The following is a 21,477-nucleotide window of genomic DNA, read 5'->3' as shown; positions in this document are numbered from 1 at the left end:
TGCACATTTCTTTTTTCTCTTCTTTTTGCTATATCATGTGTTTCCGTTCATTTTATGCATTTTGTTGCTTGCTCACGGTAACACTGACTGCATATTTCTTTTGATCTGTATTGCCCTCGTGCTTGGCCTACAATGACTGCAGTAAGTTCTAAATTGGAAAAATAAAAAAGTGGCTGTGGCTCAACTCAGCTGAGCACGGATATACAGAGTGAAAGCTCTGTCAGCAAGCACTGCAATTATATTAGCGAAAGCAAATCACGTGATGCATCACGCGGTCGGCCCAGCAGCGGATGTGACTGCCAAGCGCGCAGCAGTGGCGTCGCCGAGTCCCATGGCATAACGTCATAGCCACATGAGGCACACCTCCCGTTAGAGGTCAAATCTAAGAGCCAGTTGACCTTCAGGCTCATTATGGGAGGAGTAGAGCTTTTCACTCTAAAATAGACATTAAACATATCAAAATGCTTTGCACACAAGGCTTTGTTGCTTTGTTACTGGTAGGACACAAGAAGATAAAATTAGTGTTGCAAACAATGCACACTGTGCAAATGTCACAAATAAACAATTTAAAAAACTTTTGATGGAAACACGATGAAAGTAAGAGTAGAGGCCTGTATAAAAGACCACAAAATCCACAAGATTACTTTACTGCCTTTCTTCCTTGGTGCTACAAAATACTCATACCAGAAACTGTTTTGTAAACCTGATTTCAAAAACAAGCGGTGAAATGCTACAGCTCTTTCCAGCGCAACAAAGCTAATAGTACATACACAAGCTAGGAATGTTAAACAATGGCATGAAAAATGTTAGTGCAACAAGAACAATAACAACACAATCATCTCTTAAAGTGAGTGTCAGAGTGTCTATTATGAACGCACATTGGAGGTGCAACAGATCACCATAATTAGCACGACCTGTATCAAAGCAATGCTGCTACTGAAGTCCCGAGAAAAGTGTCACAAACTAAATTAGCACAGGCTGAAATCAGGACACCACTCTTTGTGGCAGCATCTGAACTCACCTATTTCGTTTGGCATAAAAGTGGAAGTGAAGACTCCATCAGTTTCCTTGACAGTGCATTCCATGGTCTTGCCACTGGGTGACACAGCTTCCACATGAATGTTGCCAGTCCCAGCCCCATTGGAGCTGATCTAATTGATGTGGAAGCAAAGAAACCAATCAATCACACAGTTCCCAACAACACTTGTTGGCGCTGGTGAGCATAACGCAAGGTACGTAATCTCATGCAAGGTGTTTGGCATTGAAATGTACTGTCAACATCAAATGAAATGCAAACACAATAACCATATTGTGAATGCAATAATACTAGGGGTGTGGGAGTACCAAAATTTTCTAATACGAATCAAATATGAATACGAAGAAAAAATGGCTTTGAACATCGCATCGAATATCTGTTCAACATGAAAAACAAATTTCAGAAAATGAAAAACAGGAAAACGTTGCCCTTATTTCATTCAAAACAGTGTATAGCCTTTGCAACTCGAATAAACAAAACCAGACTTATTGAGTACTATATAAAAAAACATGATGCGCACTGAAGCATACATAATTTTTAGACAGCATAACAGTACCGAACTTGCAATGTAATCATGCAAAATGGAAACCATAAAATGACACATGAATGAATTTTTTCCGCGAAAAATTAGACAGGTCGAAGGAAAGGGACACACGCAGGACAAACGCTTTCTTTCCAGGCACTAGACACTAAAAATAACAAGATAGCTAGTAAAACTTCATTAATTCGGAGTTCAAGGAAACAGAAGAAAAGGCCAAATTATTCGAAGACTGATTTATAAAATACCTCGCATAACCCGAAAGGAACGCCGAAAATGCGAAAATACACTGAAGCCTTTGAGGAGGCTCCATTGCACAAACACCAAAAAGCTCGTGACGAGCGCGCAGTTTCAGTGTGCTGGAAGAACAACGAGGATTGTAAGCGAGGGGAATGCAAAATGGAGTCAGAAAGATGAGACTGCTTCAAAAAGGAGAAAAAAAAAGACCAGTGACGTGCCAGTCAGCTTCCGAAAGTGGCGTGCACCTGGGTTCGGATGACTGGCAAATGCACAGGCCAACAGTGACGAAGCTCAGAAACTGAAACTGTGCGGCCGGGCTAGATTTTGGCCTAGTGACAGAGGCTCATCGATCATTGTTACGCTTGTTGTTTCGCACACTTATGAGCTGCAGGGGCAACGATGCACCATGCAAAGGGCAGATTTTTACGCGACCGCTTGCCCTGTTTTGACACCTTGACTCGCCCTTTCGGGAGCCTCAAGCAAAACTCCGCACGTAGACTTTATCACATATTATAGTTGACCAAAGCAAGGTGGCGGATGCTCATGCTAAGAGAGTCATGAAGTCGACAGCACAAGTGTCATAGGTGTGGGTGTTAAGTATGCAATACTGAAAAAAACAACAAAAAAAAACAAAAAAAACAGCTACGTGTTCAAAGCAGGAGATAGAACATCCTGTTTTTATCGGGTGTCGTGTGGGACAGCCCACCTGCGGAATTTTGCACGAGGCTAAGCTTAGCAATGAATTCCAGGAGTGAGCGATGAGGGGCTAGTTGGTAACATGAGGGGGTAGTTGGTAGACATGATTTTTAATCATGTTTTGCCTTCTACTTTAGTTTTCCCCGTTGCAACTGTGTCCCTGAATTTTCACTTGCATTGACAGTACACTGAAAAAGTTGCTCATTTCAGCACTGAGATTTTAAATATTTTAGAAACTGCCACCAGTGGAAAAAAAATTAGATGCTGCTGAAGTTATGCAGTGGTGGCAATTCATGAAAAAATAAGAATTTTACATCACCTCCTCAGGTCGTGTTTCAATATGGAAGTTTCAATACGATAAGATTCCCCAGACAGCACGTTTGCTGTTCAATAGACTATAGCAGATGAGCAGTGTATAGCCCACCAAAGTTAGTCAAACAAAACTGGGTGCTTGTAACAGCACTAAGAAGCCTGGGCATTGTTTTACAGCAACTCCACAAATGTCAGTGCACATGATTATGCATTCCTAGGCACTGAATGCTTGCAATGCAAGGGAGAGCTGTTTACCAAGAAGTGGAACTCTTTTCAGCAAGGAGAGCAGTCTAACCACTGACAGTCTTCTTCAGTGAATCATCATGGTGAATCCAGGCCAAACAATCAACAGAACATGACACTGTCAACAACTATGACTATTACGCCACTATTAACAGAAGCACTCACCAGCACTTCAACCAGAGACCCCAGGGCACAAGGGTCAATGCCAGAGAAGAGAATACGAGAGATGTCTGGATGAACACGAACATGCATGGGGCAGCCAGTCACCAACTCTCCTTCACAGTAGATGCTCAGCTGGTAATCGGCACAAAACAGAAAAGAAAGAGTTACTGTGAAAACTTGTTTCGTGTCAAATGTATGCTATAATGTTGGGAATATTTTTTGCAGCTTATAAGTCACCATATGCAAGAAAAAATTAATGAAAGCCAAAATTTAAAGCAAACCGTATATTAATTCGCGTTATTTGCACACTTTCTTTCCTAAAATCAATTAAGGCTTGTGGGGATTCGCGCTGTCTCGAGGGCAGTCTGTGCTGCTCCTTTTTGACTGCTGTGAAACCCTGTCCACTAGCGGAGGCGTGGCATGGCTCTGGACGCTGCCTAACCACCCGCTGGGCCCTCCGGCCTCGGGGGATCCTGGCTGCGCTCCACAGCGGGGCCATGTTACGTGATCCGCTGATTGGGCTGTGGGGGTGTGACGTAGGGGCAAAGTGGTGCTTGTTTGGTAGTAGGTTGCGGGAGCGCAGGGGAGTTGGAAGCGGGCATGTGACGAGGGCAGAACACGAGCAGACACAAGCGGCAAGGTACGTGAGCGACCGTTATTTGCTGTCGTCGAGGCCTGTGCCGACGGGCATTCGCGTACCTTGTCGCACAGGTCCCCAACATCGCAAGCCGCGAGCCCCAACTTTCGTGCATGATTGCGGGTTCTCTGCTGTGTGTAGAAGCGTATTATTTGGCTCAGGTGCTCATGACAACACAATGAAATGATGAGCGAGTTGATGTAATACAGGATGTGCTACATCTGCTGCTTATGGACGACAGTGGCGCTGGTGAACACTCTCAAGGTTACGTCACACGTAAACATAAATAACCGCGAAAGCAAAAGATTTGACAGCTGTCGCCATAACTCAGTTGGAAGAGCACCGGACGCGTAATTTGTATGTCGTGGGTTCGGTTCCCACTGGCGGCACGTGGCTGTTTTTTCTTCTGCTTTTCTAATCAGTTATCTTTAAGTGATAAAATATTCACTAATAATATCTGTTGATGAACAGCACAAACAATAATAGAAAAAAATACCCTATGCTTCTTGGCTTCTGTGGCTGTTGGCATCTCTGATATATTTAATGAGCCCCTCATTTCCTTTCCTTTGTCTCCTCAGAAGGTGTTTCAGAGCCCCTTTGATAGCCATTCTACTGATGTATTCCTGTCTTGAGCATAATGTCTGTCTTGAGCATAATGAAAAACTTTTTCAGCCTTGGATACAACTAAAAATCCTGAAATCACGAGTCGGTGTGTCTGTGTTCATATGAAGTGCCAAAAGCTATGTTGGTTTCCCTTTTCCACTCGCCCGCGTGTGCAACTTCGTTGACTTGCTGGCCCAGGCTTCTCACACATTGCTCCTGCTTTCAAGGTGCCTTCTTCATAAAAGTAATTTTGACGGCAATTAATTACCTCTGCTCCCAAATAGCTTCCCAAAAGCAGTTCATTACATTACTAAACTACTAGACCAGGAAAGCAATTCATTATATAACAAATTACCAAGAAAAGTAACTAAACTACTGTAACTGCATTACAGTATTTTAATTACTGCCATGTTTGCACTTCACTTTAGCCTTTATTTTCATCCGTTATACATTCAAAACTTCAACAACTGCTTCCTCAGAACCTAACATCACAAGAGCCCATGACTGAACATGTTCAACTACATTAACAGGAGCCATCAAAGTTTTTTCCTTGCATACAACAAATGCTCAAAGCAGACCATGAATATGAAATATCAAATGCATACACTTCTCCAAGATGTAATATAGTTTAGTTTTCATGAAGCTGATCAACATAATTGCAGTTACTGATCACATTTTCAATTATTTTTTGTACTCATCTTCATGTCTTCTCTCTAAAAACTCTAAAAAAAAAAACTATATTATTTGACGAGAGCAGAAACTAGATCAGAAAATTTTTTTCTATGCTTACACATTCCAGCCAAACACCACTCTGTATGCGCTTTTATGCACTCTACACTTGTAAACCATTTAAAGTCTACACATCTTCACACTCTCTATCTACTCTTTTTGTGTATGTTTTTCCTTTTACTTCACTGACGACTGGAAATCTTCATGACAGTTTCATTGCAGCACAGCTACCCTGACATATTCCTTGTCTGCCCTGTGAAGGTCAGTCCACATACGAGAGTTGAGTCATTTCCCACAATGGCCATTGTGTGTCAGCATTAAAGTATCGTTCACGCAAGAAGCAACAGGAAGGTATGAAGCTCACCGTATGCATGCCAATTTCAACAGGAACAAAGGTGCCCGAGCCACCGTTCTGATTCAGCTGAACCTTGCACTCGACAGGAGTGAGTGATGGACCTCGAACTTCAGCTCGTACCTGCCTCAGGTCGACCTTGCCTTCCCTTATATGCACCTTGAAGTGAGCCTGCATGGATATGTTTTTAGGTCCTCAGAAAGCATGCAGTCTCAGTCTACACTCGTTAGAATAGATGCAGCTACAACAGAAGGCCGAATACAACCTACTGCTCACCTCATCTTGTTTGATCTTTATGCATCACTGACAGCCCAAATTTAGTTTTCAACAGTTGAAACATACAACTAGTTTCTAGAGACAAAAATTTCGCACAATATTTTGTTTTTCTCAGCCTCCAAAACAATACTTGATCTCATAGTCCAAAACTGATACCAATTCATTGTAGTGCAACCTAATCATCATATTCTATTTCAGCAATGCTCAACTCAATGCAAGAGCAAAAACCCAGCAACCGTTTTATTGCCATGGATTTATTTCCAGCTATTTTCATTAAGCCAAATCATTGTCAGTTAGCATTACTTGTATGTGTACTGTCTTTTCCGACACTCTTTAATTCACTCTGAACTGCAAAGATGAAACGATTGCTAAGATTTTATTACACTTCTATGACCACCAGCAAGCTGTCACTTGACAGAGAAAATACATATACCCATTAAGGTGTTATGCCCTAGCCAAAATTATACCTGTGTAGTTATTAAAACTTTTGCCACTGTTATTTTACACATCACAGAAGTTTAATATGGAATCCAAATATGCGCTTAAGCAACACAGTTTTCCACACACACTTTTCCACTGACAGGCCCATATGCATGCAACAGTTTCAAGGCAACAGTAAAGTGACCTTAAGCTTCTAACAACAAATGAATAATTGCTTTCTCTAAGAGGATGTAAAGAGAGCCAGGTTGGAAAAATTAATCCTTCTGACCGGTTTGTTGACATGAACATTGTTGAGGTCAGTGCCCGTGACTGTGAGTCTGTCCCTTGGCCTCCGTTTAGGTGGAATGCCTTGAAATCTAGCCACGTATGCCATGACACCCAGCGGTTGTACTTCAGGATCTGCCAGTTCCTTGGCAGTCAACAGAGGATCGACGCCCAAGTACTTGCCTCCATTGATACCTGGGTGCAAAAAAACGTCAACTTATTTTCAACAGAAAGACCAGAGACTAGAGCATGCCTGGCCTTGGTAATCTGGCCCTAGTATACTCAAACAGCTTATGTCTGCTAAGTTGCAAGAAGTTATACCACAAGCAAACAAACTAACAATTCACACAGTGAAAGTCCCACTGACTAGAAATATAAGTACTTTTAGGGGCATTTTTTCAACCTTTGTCCTATATGCTGGACAGCATGGTGCAACTTGAACATACACGAATGCAAGAAAAGAAGGAACTCCGTTTATCTCTCATGTACAAGAGACAGATTTTCTTCTCATAAGCCTCAATCCTATTATGTTTAAATCCCACAGACAAGCTACAAAACCTACTGATCTTGTCATCAGGTTAAAAGCACTCCTAAAGCAAAAGTAGTAATGCAGTAGTTCACATGATAAGATACACTCCACCAACACAAGGGAAAAAACTTGCGTGGTGGCCCTTTGATAGCCTGTGTCCAGCAGCCAAGCAGGCCGTGGTTGGGGATTGACATTCATTTCATTCATTCATTCATTTATTTCATTTATTGATACTGTCAGCCTTTCTCAGGCTATTACAGGAGTGGAAAACCTAATAAATTCACATTCAAAACAAGGTACATTTCACAACTGCGATATCGACACAAAAAACCAAGGAAAAATCAAACAGTAGATAAGAATAACGCATGCAAGTGCTGAGGCAAAACTATTACATTGGTGTACTACGGTCCAGGTAAGATTTCAGGCATTCTAGAAAGGCGTCGAGGGAGTTAATATTTACAATGGACTCTGGCAGCATGTTCCATTCATTAATAACACGAGGAAAAAAACTGTACTTAAAACAATCGTTATAAGAACGCGGCACAGGAATATACATGGAATGGCGATGTCTTGATGTTTCATTAGGGTATATTGTAAAATATGGTGATGTGTTGATATTCAAGTGGCCATGGATTAAAAGGTAAAGAAACTTCAGCCTATCTACCTTAGTGCGGTATTCTAAACTTTTAAGGTTTGCTAATTTACATAATTCGGTCGGTGAATCAGTTCGGCGATATTTATTGAAAATAAAATGGGAAGCAAGTTTCTGACCTTTCTCAATTTTTAATTTGTTAGACGCAGTTTAAGGACCCCAAACAATTTTACCATATTCAATTACAGGTTTTACAAGGGTGTTATAAGTGAGTGTTTTTACATCGGGAGCTGCATTACGGATTTTGCGTCTTAGTGCCCAAATTGTTTTGCGTGCCTTAGAGCATATATTATTTATGTGAGTATTCCAGTAAAGGTCAGAAGTGAAGGTTAAGCCGAGATACTTATGCTGACGTACTCTATTAACTGGTTTACCTGCAATGGAGTAAGGGTATATCATTATATTTTTCTTTCTAGTAACAGACACAATTACGGATTTGTCAGAGTTAAGCACCATCTGCCACTTAGCGCACCAATGTTCTATTGCATGCAGATTAGCGTTCAGTTCTTCTTGATCAGTTGGGGTCCTAATTGTTTTGTATACGACACAGTCATCAGCGAAAACTCTGATTGGGACTGTGATAGCTTTTGGGAGGTCATTTATGAAGACTAAAAAGACATTGGCCTTGCACAAGTCTATCCTCACTTGCCGACGCCAGGCCATGCCTAGCCCTACGACGGCGTAAGGATAAATGACCTTTTGTACTACTAGTAAGTACAATAGAGTGGCAGCTGCACAAAATGCAAGCAAAAATAATTGCAAAGCCTAATTTGCATTTTCTGTAATTTAGACATGAAAAAGAAAGGTCTGCAGCCAATTACAATGGAGTAGCTGACTGGCCCTATGCCGACATACTTACGGGTGAAATCTGAGTATGTATCACTGTCACAAAGACTATGTAATAATGACAAGCAGATGCAACACGGATAAAACACTAAAAGCACTATACAAACCAGAAGGGGTCACACAACACTAACATGCTGAGCATACATCCACAGAATGAAGAATTTGCACGAGGTTATATACTCCAAATCTAAGACCCTCCTGTTGGTGCCTGTGGCTATTGTGTGTTAAGCTATATTATTTCATTCAACTGTGATTCTGTGACGACACAAACAATAAGTGAAAATGAGCGGACCACGTTGCAGATATCTTCTATTCGAAAGTGCTTAATAGTCTACTGTGCCATCTTTGTCGTGAACATGATGCCAATGTAGTGAGAAGTGACTTTCTCAGGCACATGACCCTCTGGCATGCACGTGTAATGAAGGTGACACTTTCGCATGTTTGATAAAGTTCTGTTGGCTGTTATATGCACGATCAAGATAGCGTTTAGACTAGCGACTGCGCCCTAATTACAAACAATTGTGTCTCAAAACATAACCGACATGGTTAGTGACCAGCGGTGGTTTGGTGTCAGTCATTGTTTGCTTGCCTACATGTTGATGGCCAACTACTGCCAGGCGTTTGCCAGTGCTTGCTTTTTTGCCTTTTGCCAACCACTAGCCGACAGAGCAGTTGGCCAGCCATTTCCTGATGCTGGCCTCAGTTTAGTCGGCTAAGCTCACCGGTTACTAACTTAAGACCTGTGACTTACCGACCACCGGCCATAGGCCAATTTATCTTGGGAAGGCAACAAGTGAGTTCAAATATTAGCTGAGTTTCATGAAAGCAAGTTCTAATGAGGAGGCACTCTGGTCAGAAGATTGGCACAAATACAATGCAGACATAACACTGATGCCAATACCACAAGGCATGCAAAGTCAAAGTTCACCTTTTTGCAGGTTTGACTCCCACTGCGAACGGTCCCTGCTGAGGTGCTCAAAGTCCTCAATAGTAGCACCAAGGGAATGTACCAGAGAGCACAGGGCCAGCCCATCATTCCAGTCACTCTGGAACACGTGCAAAGAGAGAAATAACCTGAGCACAACCGCTGGCAGCATGAACTACACACCAGTAAACATTTCAAGCCATTACACATGGCTGTTACTAAAAAAAAAACACCACCATGCTCAGCCCTCATCACCTGGATGTAAAACAATGGGTGTAAAATGTGTATTTCCAGGTTTACTGCATCAGCAGGTAAGAGCAGGTTTCCCAGTAGATTGGTAGATTGGTTTATGAGGAAAGAAAATGGCACAGTATCTGTCTCACATATATCGGGGACACCTGAACCGCGCCATAAGGGAAGGGAGGACGGTAGGAGTGAAAGAAGAGAGAAAGAGGTGCCGTAGTGGAGGTCTGAATAATTTCGACCACCTGGGGATCTTTAAAGTGCACTGACATAGCACAGCACACGGGCGCCTCTTCTCCATCGAAACGCGGCCGCTGCGGTCGAGTTCGAACCCGGGTACTCCGGCTCGGTAGACAAGTGCCTTACCACTGAGCCACCGCGGCGGGTAAAGATTTCCCAGTGCGGCCATCAATGATAATCCATGGCGCCCTCTGTGCACAGCAGTGTGAATTAGCGCTTCCGCCGTTCGCAGCTGATGTTGATGGTGATGATGGCGGTGGTGGTTGTGGTGGTGGTGTGTATAGTGTTCACTATAGTGGTGTAACTTTTCCTTTCGGAACGGGCGGTCATAGATAGTAAGCCGAGCGTGCACACAAAGCTAACAGCATCACGGTAACCAAGGCGGCCACATGATTGGGGACATAGCAGCTGTCGCATGGTCACTCGCGCTGCTGCCGCGCTTTCGTGCTTTGCCAGCCGAGGCAAGTTGGCCGTACTGCCTGTTCAAATTAACCATAGTTCATGCTCATGCATGCACTTAACCGGGTGGTTTACTTCACTGAAAAATATGTCATTTTGGCGGAATCCAGGCATTAGTTCGACAAAGGCGAGTTCACACGTTTAAAATTTACCGGTCTTCTCAAAGCTTTGGTTCAAGCTTAGCGCAAACAGCTAACGTCTGTTCTCAGAGGAAGCGTTCAGGATAAAAGCGACATTTAATACCCGAAAGGGACGAAGAGACTAGGACACCTAACTGTATTCATGTATTGGAAGAACCAGTTTGAAGACTTTTTGCATCAAACAACTCCTATGTTCACGATACTTTGTACTCTTTAGCTCCTAAGCTTATTACATGGAGGGCAGTAACCTACAGTGAAGTTTGAAATGCGCAGGTGTGGCAGCCGGGACTGGACCCATCGAAGTGTCGCCTTGTAGCCGGGGCTGTCCTCGTTTATGAAGTAGGAGAGGTATGTCATGCCTGACAGCTCATCCAGGTTTGGGCTCGACAGGTCCTCAGGCGTCAGGATGAGCGGCACACCAAACTCTTCGCGTGCCTTCTCCATCGCAACACGACAGTTCTCTTGGCTGCAGAGGAAGACAGAGGAAAACACCTTGCGCCGGTTAATCAATGAAGAGAACCGGAACTATGCAGAACAGAGAATCCAGCAGATGAGAATTTCCTTGCTCAATAAGTGCAATGAGCATGCGGTTCACTCTGTTCACACTGTGCAGCTTCAACAGCAGCTAGGGACATATGTTTATCACAGCATTTTGTTTTCTTGTGTGCAACCCATAAACATGACCATATTGAGTCACCCTATGCACAAATGTACTCTCTTCGCAGAAACCTTATGAACATCGAACTTCGTCGCCTGACTCTTCAATATGAAAACTTGACCTTGAATTGTTACCTGGCTGATTCAATCAGTTTCCAGCAGGGTATACATAATGCCCCGTGTGGCATGTAAAAATAAATAATAAAAAAACACACTAAATGTTTAAACTTCGCTGCAGTACTATAAAGGCAGTAGCCCAAGAATAAAAATTGGGAAAAGAGTAGTATATTTTTGCAATATATTTGCATGTATACAACGCAACCACAAATATCTTGTGAGGGAATCATTTTGACGACTCGGAGAGAAGAAAATGACAATTATATAATTATGAGAACTAAGGTGACGTAAGCAACTGCAGCCGCACAGCAAGGACTAATAACAGGAAGATGTGAAACCCCCACGATTAAAAGTCTGAAGACTAATACGGGCAGTGGCTTGGGTTGCATTTAAAGGTAGGGTGAGCAAATGCATTTCACTCCCCTCCCCAACACACACACACACACACACACCTCTGGCCATCATTTTTACAACGAAGCTCAAGAACAGCATTGAGGCTACGAAATGGAAAATTTAAAAAATAATTTCCATTGCTACTAGGTGTCGCTAGGCTGCAAAATTTAGCAGAAATGACCAGAACACTCTGGAGAACTTTCCTTGAAAGTTTCAGTAAAATCCGTGAAGGTGCGAAAAATGCCGGAGTTTCTTTTAACTTAGATCATCACAGTTAAAAATGCCACAACCAATTGAAACCAGTCAGATCTGAATTTGTTCGGAAGTTCTAGTCGGTCATTTTTGAACGTGGCGGCCACTTTACGACGAGAGAAATTGGTAAGAACAATCTTACAAGTAATTGCGAAAGAAATAATGATTTATTTTCATATAAACATGACCTCTTGTAACGACCTAATTAGTATTATAATTTCAGACCCTACAGCTGGAGAAAGAAAACAAGAATGCAGCTATCCTTTCCAAAATTGCGCCATTTTACTCTACCCCTTTTTAAGGGGTCATTCTTTAAGGCGTCGTGATGCTGCCATTCGACAGTTCTGTATTCCAGTAAACAATTCCAGAGCATGGTCAGACATTTAGGAGAAACCCCCAAGGTGGAGTAGATTTGTAATAAGGGAGTAATTACTAATAAGCATCCATCCAAGCCCAGCCAACGACTACAAAAGAAAGCTATACAGCTTCCACAGAAACTTCGTAGTTAAAGAAAAATTCGTCCTGGTACGGGGTTCGTACCCGGGACCACCGCTATACCGGAGCAGTCGCTCTACCAACTAAGGTAACCGGGACGGCAAGCTTATGGTAGGGCGAGAGCAAATTGATCAATAACTCGAAATGGGAACAGTGTTGGCCAGATGTTTAGGGGAATCCCCCAAGGTGGAGTAGATTTGTAACAAGGGCGTAATTACTCATTGTAGAGCTTATTCTTCTACTGCCGAAGCTCGAACGACCTGGACACGACGTTTACAATTCCAATCCATCCACCCTTAATCTCCCCCCACCCCCGACTTTTATTAATCATATCAGCTTATTTCTCCCTTATCTCTACTACTCCCTTACTAAACTCCCCTCTATGTCTCATGCCACAACCCCACTATCTGTTGGCTGTTTTTAAATGCACAAGCTTGATGCATATCTGTGCGATTTGCTCTTCTACCTAAAGCACGACGGCCTCGCTCACACCGCCCTCTTTGCAATGGTGTCCCCTGGAGGCTGTCACAAGCTATTCCCCTGAAATGACACAGAACGGAGGCCACTAACTTGACTCTCAGACACCACATCCCAATGGAGGAAGGAATTCATGCCACAGCCCGAACGACAGTCTTTTGCCGCACCAACTGTGAGCAGACAAAGCAGTGAGCCATGCGGTGAATGAGGAGTGGGTAGGGAACACACAGTAAGGTGTGTCGCTCGAATCGGTTGCAAGCTACTGCGAGCAGCGATTTTTTAAAATTATTTCTAAATTATAGGGTCCACGCACAGCTCTTAAATTTGACTCGAATAGCCACAAAGATCACCTCCACAGATCTGTTGCATTTGAATATGCCCATTGAAATCACTTCAGAGTCCCTTTAAGGTTTCAATGTACAGGAGCCAGTCAGGTGGTGGTTCCTCAACTTTTATTATTTCAATATATCTTGCAACTGCTTCTTTAAAATACTCTCTAACTGGCCGTACATCAAGATGAAATCCCAAAGCTATGACAAGATCATAAGGCACACCATCCTCGTTTTCAATCACGAAGTATCTAATGCCGTGGGGGTCAAGTAGAAAATCCTTGAGAGTCCTTTGGAGGAAGTCCCAGAGAAAAACCGCGTCCCAGCAGTCCAAGAAAACATGCTCAATAGTTTCATCCTCTTTACACAGAAAGCAATGGACTTCCCACAGCACAAATCGCTTCTCCTGCAACCTCATTTTTACCGGCAAAGGGCCGCTGTGTAAACTAAAAAGAAATGTTTTAGCTGCAGGAGAAATCATCATTTTCTTAACCTTTTTAAAATACCTTGGCCCAGAACTGCACCGCACATGGTCCTGTACAATGGTGGAAGAAAGAGTGACTCAAAAATACCTTTGTAAAGATTTTTTTTAGACATTTTACTGAGACAATCAGTGGAAAAGCCTGTATGCAGAAAATGACAGGACTGTACAACTTCTTTTCAAATATCAACAAATAGCTCATTGAATACAATGCGACATAATGACAAATTGATTGATCCTCTCAGTATTTGGACGTCCCACAGTTTGCAATCTTTTCTTGTCGGCAAACTTTGGTATGTAATGCAGGTAATTGCCGCATCCAAACATCCCGCGTGTTTAGCTGCCAGTCTCTCACGCTATGCTTTGGATGTCGTCATCTTCATCAACTCGCATCCGTGCATAATGGATCCAGGACACGTACCTGTCACATTTATATATACATATGTGGAAGCCCGTCTCTCGTAATCACCCATGCAAAAAAAAACGTTAGGTTTTTCCAATTCAAAAACACTTGCGTTTCTTTTTTGTTGTCCTCAAGATTGCAGCTTGATTTGGGCAGCAAGAGGGAATAGTAATTTTTATTCCGCTGTGGAAAACCCGTTTCCCTTCGTTTTCGATGCGGCCAACCATGTTCATCATTGTGCATCAGGACTGCACCGGCTGGGGGAGGAGAAAATCTCCCTCATGGGGTAAGCAGAAGCAGCGACGACAGCACCACTTCGAAGGTTACGTGGAACTCTGTGGAGCCAGTGAGAATCTCTTCGGGGTCCAGCCAGCATGGCGATCGAGTGGTAGCAGCCGCACGCTCTCATCACCTTCCATGGCAGGCGCATAGAGATCCGTCGTGCCTTGCCACTGGACCTCTGGTTCCAGGCGACGAAATGAGCGCAGCAAACACGCGCTCTCATCACCTCCCCAAGCAAATGCTCAGGGATGGCTTTGCCCCAAGAATGCGGTGCGCAAGGGAAAACCCGGCTGCCATTGTCGGCACATACAAATGTTCGTCGCCGATACCTCTTAAGTCGCGCCCCTGCTCCAGCCAGTAAGTCGGAAGCCCTACTTACATAGCCTTCTATTTCCGAGGAATGCCTTGTGGATGTTTTATAGCTAGCTGGCCCACTCTGTGTATTAAATGCAAGTGTAATAAATAGCATATAAGCGTTCATGCTTTGTCATCCCTCACCTTTGTACCCCTGAGCATGAACCTCTCCACGATTAACAAGCGGAAACGCTGCCTTCCCGGAGTGAGAGTGAGGGGTGGAAAGCTGTCCCCCATATTTTCACACCGCATACGTTTGTACAATTACGACCATAATATTACGGAGCACACTTCAGCGATCAAACTGCTATCATGTCTTACACTTAGGTAAAATCAAAAGGCACTCTACACATAAATCAAAGAACTATCAAATGCTTGAGAAAAGTTGAAATGCCGGAGCATGCTCCGTAATATATCGGCTGGACATGAAGTGTCCTCATGCCACAGTGTATATCTAGCTTGGCAAAACAGCGTCATTCGCAGAAGGTGGTGTCAAAAACACTTTTCTCTACGCATTCCAAGGCAGAGAAGCCTACTAGGGGAAAGCTCGTATTGCTCATTGGAAAACCGGCGGGGCACACCCGGCGGCCCCAGCGGCCACCGGGTGTGCCCAGCGGGCCCCGGCAGCCCGCACCGCCTGCATACGAGGTGGATGCTCAAACCATTAGGCCACTGCTGTGTTCTGTAGTTGTGAAGTACTAAGTAAATCACTGTGCAGGTCTGAATTCATTGTATCTGATCAACCATGTTTTAGATTCATTTTGTTTAACTGATGCATCATACTAATGTAGTACAGCTCCGTTGAGAGCGGGGCAGTTCTCAATCCTCAAACCCACATCCATGACACAATAAAGTATATCTAAAAGCTGCAGTCCTAAACTTCGCATTCATAAGAAGTGAATTATATTGGGGAACATAATTGCTGGTACCAGTCATGCACCGCACGCTGAGTGCTGCTAATAGTGACCGAAGGGTTCTCCTTTTGTCGATTAAAATCACTAGCCTGCTTCTAGGCAGGAAAACAAGAACACTCACCTTGCTGACGTTCCCAGCGTCCTCCAGTGTGGAAACAGGCCAGGTTTGCAGTACTCCAGCAAGGCACTGTCGGAAAGTGAAGGAGAAAGAAAAAAATATGAAAATTGAAGGCCATGGATTGATCATGACAAGGGTAGACTTAAATCAGCACATATTAATCAATACATCAGTTGATTGGCTCAGCCCAAGCCATAATGCAGTAATGTGAAACAGATGCACAAAAAATACAGAGCGACCCGTCAAGGAAAAAAATGCTCACATAATGCCCTTTCAGTTAACTTTTTCATTGCTTACTCCAGTTCCAAAGTTCCAAAGATTCTGCATTTTCTTCTAAAGTGGCCACAACGAGTAAATCACTTGAAGTAGAGAATCACGGATGTTGCCTGAGAGGAAGTACAAGTACAGCCATTCCAAAAGTAAAGAGCCCACGGAGTTTCATTTTTCATTTGATTTTTATTTCCTTAAAGACCCCCTTTTCAGGGGTATTACATAACGGGTAAGGTAAACATAAGAGTGTATTACATTTTTCTTCAGGATGACAGGTGCGATATGACTATCTAGAAAGGTTCCCAAGCAACCACAGATATCCGTCGGACGTACGAGCTAGATCCGAACGTCCTTTGCCGAGATCGGACGTCCATCGGACGTATGAACACAATCCGATTTCGGATATCCGTATTCGTACCTCCGCCGGACGTACGGACAGTGTCCACTTTTGTATATCCGCATGAGAGACGAGGTGTACGTCCGAAGGATGTAAGGCCGAGTATTTTCCCAGGCCATGAGTATGGACGTTTTTTATTTTACAGAAAATTCGCGTATTTCCTGTATGTATACTGTTTTATTTGCATCAGTTGGAGGGTTTGACGCGAAGATGTTTGTAAATTTATGCGATTCCACTCCTACCTGCAGTGCAAGAGCCGCCAACGAGCTAAATTTATCTAAGAGGAAAAGCAGGTGTTGCAGAATTTTGCAAGAACTCAATAACTAGTTTTATATTTATAAAACTTCTCCAAATTAGTGGAGTTGTGCGACATGTCCACCGTTTTGCTAGCTAAACTTGCCGTTGAAACCACTCGTAAGTATCAAAACTCCCGTGCATTCTGCTATCACCATCATCATAGATGTCAGTTCGCGGTCAGTCCAATCCAATCCACCAGTACGGCTCCGTAGCGCTGTTGTTGATTTGTCGCGTAGTGTTGTCGCGCAGAGCTTTATGGCTCTGTTATTATAATGTGTGGCTTTGTTCGGTCTGTGGACGAAAGTAGTATGTAACTTAAGCAGTTCGAAAGATACGGGAAGCTCCTGAAGCTCTTCTGGAACACCGGAATCCCGTACTGCGTCGACCTTGGTTTAAAGAAGGCTTAGTGCACATGTGATTGCCTACGAAGGTATGTATCCAGTACACTTCTTGGAACTTGCTTCTAGGACAATGCAGCATGCATGCTCATATAACATTCGTTCACAGGACAGTGGGAGCAGTAAGCGCGAGGAGATGGCTTCCACAAGTGCGTGCTGTTCTCACACTTTCGGGAGCCCTCGACTCGCGCGGCTAATTCCCACTCCTCTTCAAAGTTGCGGGACGGAGTATTTTTGCATCTTGTTAATATTTAAGGTTCTCTGTGCCTATATAAAGAGTGACAACGCGCCAAAGGCAGACCATAGGAAGCACGTGTAGTTCGCAGTGGTTCGCAACGGAAGCTTTGCGGCTTTCTGTGCACAGTCGCGTACAGTGCTGCGCAGGTTAGTGCGCTAAGGCCCATGAGAATAAATAAAGAACATATACATTGTCAAATATGGTGTGGAAAGTGAGAGCTGTTATTGCCTTATACTTATTGAGGTGTTTGTTAAAGTGCATTGTCTGTTATACTTGCAGCATTCAACACTTCTATTAATTGGTTCCAATGTTTTTACTTGGGCTGCTGCATTGTGCCATTTGTTTTACATGAGTGATGTTTGCCGCTTTCTTTTTCTTTCAGAAATACTTTGGGTGGGAAGATTACGGATGTGTGTCCCAAGCTTGCCACATTTGACGAGTCACATTTAAGAAATTTTCCGAATATAACCCATTGCTCTGCTGATGTATCATCAACCACAATAAAATATGCCTGCTATGCATCAAACTGTTTTTTGTTTTATTGCATCGCGCGGAGTGAAAAAAGCACGCATGCACCATATATGCGAATATTCGAGAAAGATCCGCCAATGGACGTACTCAACTGGACGTCCGTCGGCCGGCGAACCGTATACCTTTGGCCACCTTTCGGACGGCCGACGGACGTCTACCGGCTGTTTGCGGATGTTCAGCGGACGTACAGAACATCCGAAACAGACCTCTGTCGGCCATCCGAAGGATATCGGTGGTTGCTTGGGTTGATGGGCAGGTGATGGCTGCGATTTCATGGGGAAGGTCGTTCCATTCACTTGCTGCTTGGAGGAAAAATGACTTTGAAAAAGTGTTGTATGGGCACGTTGGAGTAAAACTCAACGTATGACCGATGCGGTGAGACGTGTGGTTGCTGTCTAGTTTTTAATATAAAATTTGTGAAACAGACACAGGCTAGAAATGTGGCAACGGAGAAAAAGACCGGATAATTGGGACTGTAATCTGAGAGACGAAACACTAATCATCATCATCATCAGCCTGACTATGCCCACCGCCGTGCAAAAGCATCTTCCATGTCTCTCCAATTAACCCTGTCCCTTGCCAACTGCAGCCACCGTATCGCCGCAAACTTCTTAATCTCATCCACCCACCTAACTTTCTGTCGCCCCGTGCTACGCTTGCCGTCCCTTGAAATCCACTCCATTACTCTTCAGATTCCTGCACTCTCTGTGTGTACGTGTTTTCTGTCTCTGTCCGTGTTTTTTTCGCGCAGTTTAATCATGACCGACAAGCACCAACTAGCCCGCCAGAAAACCCTTCTTCGGTCTCTTAATGTTACACCTATCATTTTTCTTTCCATAGCTCACTGCATTGTCCTTAACTTAAGCTGAACTCTTTTTGTTAGCCTCCACGTTTCTGCCCCATAGGTGAGTACCAGTAAGGTACAGCTGCTGTATACTTTTCTCTTGAAACTGCCATTCATGATCTGAGAGAAACTGCCAAATGCACTCCATCCCACTCTTATTCTTCTAGTTATTTCCCTCTCATGATCCAGATCAGCGGCCACTAGCTGCCCTAAGTAAACGTGTTCCCTTACCACTTCCAGCTACCAATCGCGAACTGCTGTTCCCTTGCGAGACTGTTGAACATTACTCCCCTACATTATAACCCTGCTCTGGGGAGCAGGATTTGTAATCTTGCTCTGGGGAGCAGGATTACTGTGCGATGTCAGTGCACGTTAAAGAACCCCAGGTGGACAAAATTTCTGGAGCCCTACACTATGGCATCCCTCATTAGTCGCTTTGGGATGTTAAACCCCCATAAACCTTCTATGAAGAAACCAATTAGGTGCAATATCTCTCTTGTACTGTAGTCTCTCTCGAGTGCTACTTTACATGAGTTGCATTGTGTTGTAGATCCCTTTGTATGTGCTCGTACGAGTGATTAGAAAATCCTCTGTATCACCTCTTTGCTCTATAAACTGCTTTTTTTGTGAACCTTTAGCTCAGACCCATTCTCTGGCTTGCAACCAGAGAAAGCTGGGCACCAAATGGCCACCCCCTTTGTCACTTGGTAGCTGGATTCTTGCTGAGCTTGTCACACTGAATCGAGGGCGTCTCCTTTGAGACTGAGGCTAGCTGCTACCCCACACGCTCTAAGGGTGTCTGGGAGCACATGCAACAAGTGCACAAAAAGGGACACACTCACGCAGAACACCGCATTCACGCCGCAAGTTTTATGAGTGCGAAGCTAATATTAGAGTGAGAGCTCCACTACGCCATGTTTTGCCAAGTTCATACGGTGTTGGTTTGACCTTCAACGGGAGGAGTGCCGAAGGTGCGGCTGTGATGTCAGACCACGTGGCACTGCAGTTGCAGCCACTGTGCCACTGCTCCGACCACGGTGCACCGACCACCTCTTCACCAGATGTGGTCATGTGATTATGCACATGACTCAGCGTTCGCTAAGGAGTTGGCGCCACTCTCGCATGCAGTTTCACCATGGATGAGAGCACAGCTGACAGTGTGCCTGAAATGCCTGCGGAACATTGTATTATACACAACAGGCTGCGTCTGATCATCCGCCTGATCATGCGTCTGATCATAGTCTGAAATAGCCCAACGTGCTGCTTCATTACACAGAAGACTAGAAGCTAAGCATGCTAATTAACTCAGAAGCTGAAACCGAGGAAGAGGGTGAGCAACGACTTGCTAAGCGGCGGCTGCAAGATCGTGCAAGCGGCGGCTGCAAGATTTTGTAGTATTGCATGATAATCCAGTCTAACCAACCAAAGCCGAGTGTAATGGAGCTTTCGCTCTCGCTGACTAAGTTGATAAGAGAGAAACCACTGCCAATTTTTCACACGGAAGTGAAATACAAGCATTGCAGTAAGAACCGATACCAATTAGAGGAGTAGTACGCCTGGTTTCACCCAGCTTAAAGTTCCTCTGCCTCACGACCCAGCGAGTGGATTAGGTCCCAGTGCACAGAGAACACACGCACCAATTTTAGCAAGCTTAGCATATTTCCAGTCGACTACAGCAGGCTTGGCTAAGCATAAACATTTTAATGCACGAATGCATTTAAAGGCATTTCCAACTCATTGTCCGTCCCAGTTCCGCACCCGCTGCGGGGGCTCAGTGGTTAAGGCGTTCATCTACTAAGCCGGAGTACCCGGATTTAAACACTTCAGCCATATTACAGTGGCCATATAGCATATTCGATAAACAGCACTGGTGCGCACCGGTGCGAAGTGTTATGTTCGATAAATTGCACCGGTGCGCACCGGACATCTTCGATAAACGGGGCGCACCGTCTGGGGGCACTTTTTTGTTGCCCCAAGGCGCACCGACAAAATCGGCGGTGCGCATAGGAGCAATCCCAGCAGGCGTTGCAGCAGACAAGCAAACGACAAATGGCTACCGCACGGGAAAGGCCTGATCTGCTTGCCGCGATCGTTGATGGCCTCCTTTCAAGCACTTCTGACAGCGAAGATGAACAAATACTGGCATTGATAAAGGAAAATGAAGGCAATGAACGGCCAAAAGTTGAGAACTTTATGGACATATAAAATTAGGATGCAAATCCTCATTTAAAACTTGTAGGACTAAGCAGCTGCGACAGCGGTCTATTGAAACATTGGCCCGCAGCAAGTAAAGCACATATACGCTCGAGACGCGTGGCTTTCAGTAGCTGCAGCGCGTTAAAGCATTATATGGTGTTGTCGTATGCAATCTATATCATTTACCTAACATCATGAAATCTAGGTACACCTGCATTCATATGCTAGATAGCGGATTTCAGTTGTCTTGCGACCACAAATTGCGTAGCTCGAACCGGAATACGAGGGTGCCGACCTAGGGCATACTGCGCTTTTCTTGGACCAAAAGCGACTCACCAGCCATCAGCTCTTTTAAAAGCTCATTTGACATGGTAAGACGGCGCGCCTTGCTGTCCATAGCGATATTAACGGTTACCGCTGACATTTCAGAAGAAAAAGTTGCCTCGGGCTGTCGCTGCCTGCAAAAGCGCC

General features: G+C 44.2%; 1 protein-coding gene across 2 annotated transcripts in view; it reads right to left on the bottom strand.

Moving 5' to 3' along the window:
• The window catches only part of jbug (filamin-type immunoglobulin domains fbug), a 183,161-nt gene that overhangs the window by 75,040 nt on the left and 86,644 nt on the right, over positions 1–21,477 (bottom strand). For both annotated transcript variants that reach the window (XM_089544168.1, XM_089544169.1), the window contains 7 exons: positions 15,839–15,904; positions 10,816–11,029; positions 9,485–9,602; positions 6,534–6,724; positions 5,561–5,719; positions 3,231–3,359; positions 1,022–1,151 (listed from right to left, as the gene is read on the bottom strand). In XM_089544168.1, coding sequence (XP_089400294.1) covers positions 1,022–1,151; positions 3,231–3,359; positions 5,561–5,719; positions 6,534–6,724; positions 9,485–9,602; positions 10,816–11,029; positions 15,839–15,904 — 1,007 coding nt within the window. The remainder of the gene's footprint in view (positions 1–1,021; positions 1,152–3,230; positions 3,360–5,560; positions 5,720–6,533; positions 6,725–9,484; positions 9,603–10,815; positions 11,030–15,838; positions 15,905–21,477) is intronic.

Source organism: Amblyomma mixtum, chromosome 5 (assembly GCF_055824585.1).
Source record: "Amblyomma mixtum isolate Tamu chromosome 5, ASM5582458v1, whole genome shotgun sequence".
In the NCBI taxonomy this organism is placed as follows: Eukaryota; Metazoa; Arthropoda; class Arachnida; order Ixodida; family Ixodidae; genus Amblyomma; species Amblyomma mixtum.
This window is presented reverse-complemented; position numbering and strand designations above follow the sequence as displayed.